The 2,390-nt window shown below is 38.3% G+C and overlaps 1 protein-coding gene across 3 annotated transcripts in view; it reads left to right on the top strand.

The window, feature by feature from the left end:
* The window catches only part of DTNB (dystrobrevin, beta), a 273,847-nt gene that overhangs the window by 35,330 nt on the left and 236,127 nt on the right, over window positions 1-2,390 (top strand). For all 3 annotated transcript variants that reach the window (XM_012652544.1, XM_012652543.1, XM_012652542.1), the window contains exon 3: window positions 1,521-1,601. In XM_012652544.1, coding sequence (XP_012507998.1) covers window positions 1,521-1,601 — 81 coding nt within the window. The remainder of the gene's footprint in view (window positions 1-1,520; window positions 1,602-2,390) is intronic.

Here is a 2,390-nt window from a genome sequence, read left to right as displayed (position 1 = left end):
CTGGTAGATGATAATTTGTGCCAGATCACTTTCCCCTTATTGAGTAAAAAGTTGTTGCCAGATCTTACAAAGGATAGATGAAATAAAAAACTCACACTAGGGGCCAAACCTATCTAAAGTGGCCTTAAAATTTAAGGAGACTTCATTTGCAGCAAATTTTGAAATGAGAACAAGGTGTGATTTATAGACTCAAGTAATTTTAGGCTTTGTTCTATTTACTATGGCTGTATATCACTTACCCCTAACCTATCATTTATTTTGTTTATGCATTTTGTGGGTCTGGACTTAAAATAGCATCCGGTGCTGATGTCTTGACTTTGCCTATGATATCTGAGGTCTTAGAAGACTCAGAGGCCCAGGGCTTGAATCAAGATCATTTGAAGGTGTGCTCATGTGTGTGTTTGGCAATGGGTGCTCTCTTTTGGTTGGTAGACTCTCTCTGTGGCCTCTGTAGCTTTCTTACAACGTGGCATGTAGGTTCCAGAGCAAATATCCTGGAAGAGCAAGAGCAGGGCAAGCTGTACCATCTTCTGTCATCTGTCTTCAGAAGTTGTACACTGTACCTCCTGTGGCATTCTGTGCATTAAGGTTGTCACAATGTCCTGATCAGATTCAAGTGGAGGGAAATAATCTCTAGTTCTTGATAGGGAGGGATAACATACTAGAAGCACATGCAATACTGCTCTGGAAATGTCACTCTGGCCATTTTTAGGAGAATATAGGCTGCCATAGACCTGGAAGGGGACCTTAGAGGCAGCCAGTCAGTTCCCTCATTTTATAGATGAGAAGACTGAGGCTGTGCAGAAATGGCAGCATGGCCATAGTTGTATTCTCTGGTTGGTGGTCAGGCTGGGACTGGAATGTAGTTTTTCTGACTCTAGGCTGGGGTCTTCCCTACAATACCAGCCACACCCCTTTCCTAATCATGTAATTAGTGGTCCCCAACCTTTTTGGCACCAGGGACTGGTTTCATGGAAGACAGTTTTTCCACAGCTTGCGGTGGGGGGTGGCGGGCAGGGAGGCCGAGCTCAGGCAGTGATGCTAGGGGTTGGGAGCGGCTGTAAATACAGATGAAGCTTCGCTTGCTTGCACGCTGCTTACCTCCTGCTGTGTGGGCATCTCAGGTTCCTAAGTTTCATAGAAGACAATTTTTCCACAGATGGTGCGGGGGATGGAGCTCTGTGGTCAGGTCCCGAACAGGCCCCCAACCAGTATGTAGTTCATTCACACACATCATGAGTGTTCCTCCCTCAGGTTTTCTCTCAGACTAGCTGACAGGATAGTATGGACAAAACTGAAAGCAGAGTGCTGGTGTGCAGTGGGCACGCAGGTGTTTCCTAACTCTTCCTCCTTCAATTTAAAAAAATTTTTTTTAATTGACCCTCTGTTTTTGTTTTATCAGAGGAAGGCCGAGTTGACATTTTGTATACTGTGGCAGCACAGTGGAATGGAATCACTTTCTAGCATTTAGAAACTAAATGATAAATTGAGTTGAGCGTTTTTATTTGTGCTTTTTTCAGGTGCTCAGAATTTTGATGTCATACGACTATCAACTTACAGAACAGCTTGCAAATTACGATTTGTACAAAAACGATGCAACCGTAAGTGATTTCTACTGTTTTCTGTGATAGCTGGATAGAATTCTTAGTATTATAAAACCAAAGATTTTAATACCTTTTAGTTATAGTGTAACGTTAATTGAATTATTTTTGTTTCAAGTATTTATCAGAACATAAGCTTTGCAATGAAAAGAACTTGTCATTTTACTCCTTTGTCTCTCAAAATGGTTAACAAACTCAATAATGTAACTAGTTTTGAAGCTGGCGTAATATTAATATTCTTTAAATGGAAGAATTGATTTTTCCCTGTCACTTTTATTAAAGAAATGTTTTATACAAATTTAATACAATTTATCAGCTTCTGGAGGAAAAGAAAAACATTAATATTTTTGATAAAGGTATAATAAGAATTGGTTTTCTTGATTAAGCTTAATATAACATGAATCAACCACTTCTATAAGTAATTGCTACCATGTGGATTATAAAATAAAGTGTTGTGTACATGTATATATGTATATTTGTATGTATATATAGATGTAATCTTTCTTAATTTCCATGAAGATTAACTGATGACAGAATTATTGTACTTTCCATGTATGTGTGTGTGTGTATTAATGAAAAACTGTTTTAAGTTTAACAGAACTTTGAGTCAAGTTCTAAGAACATTATAACCTTAGAATTAAAAAACTTCAATTTTAGACCTGGTTTTGCTATTTATTTTAATCAAGTGACCTTGGGCAAGTCACTTTATATCTGGTAACTTCTACCTTACTTTTTTTTTTTTTTATTTCTGCATACTATGGGGGTACAAATGTTTAGGTTATGTTGCCC

This window comes from Propithecus coquereli, unplaced genomic scaffold (assembly GCF_000956105.1).
Source record: "Propithecus coquereli isolate 6110/MARCELLA unplaced genomic scaffold, Pcoq_1.0 Scaffold39, whole genome shotgun sequence".
Taxonomy (NCBI): Eukaryota; Metazoa; Chordata; class Mammalia; order Primates; family Indriidae; genus Propithecus; species Propithecus coquereli.
The sequence above is the reverse complement of the archived record's forward strand: the minus strand, read 5'-3'. Positions and strand labels throughout refer to the sequence as shown.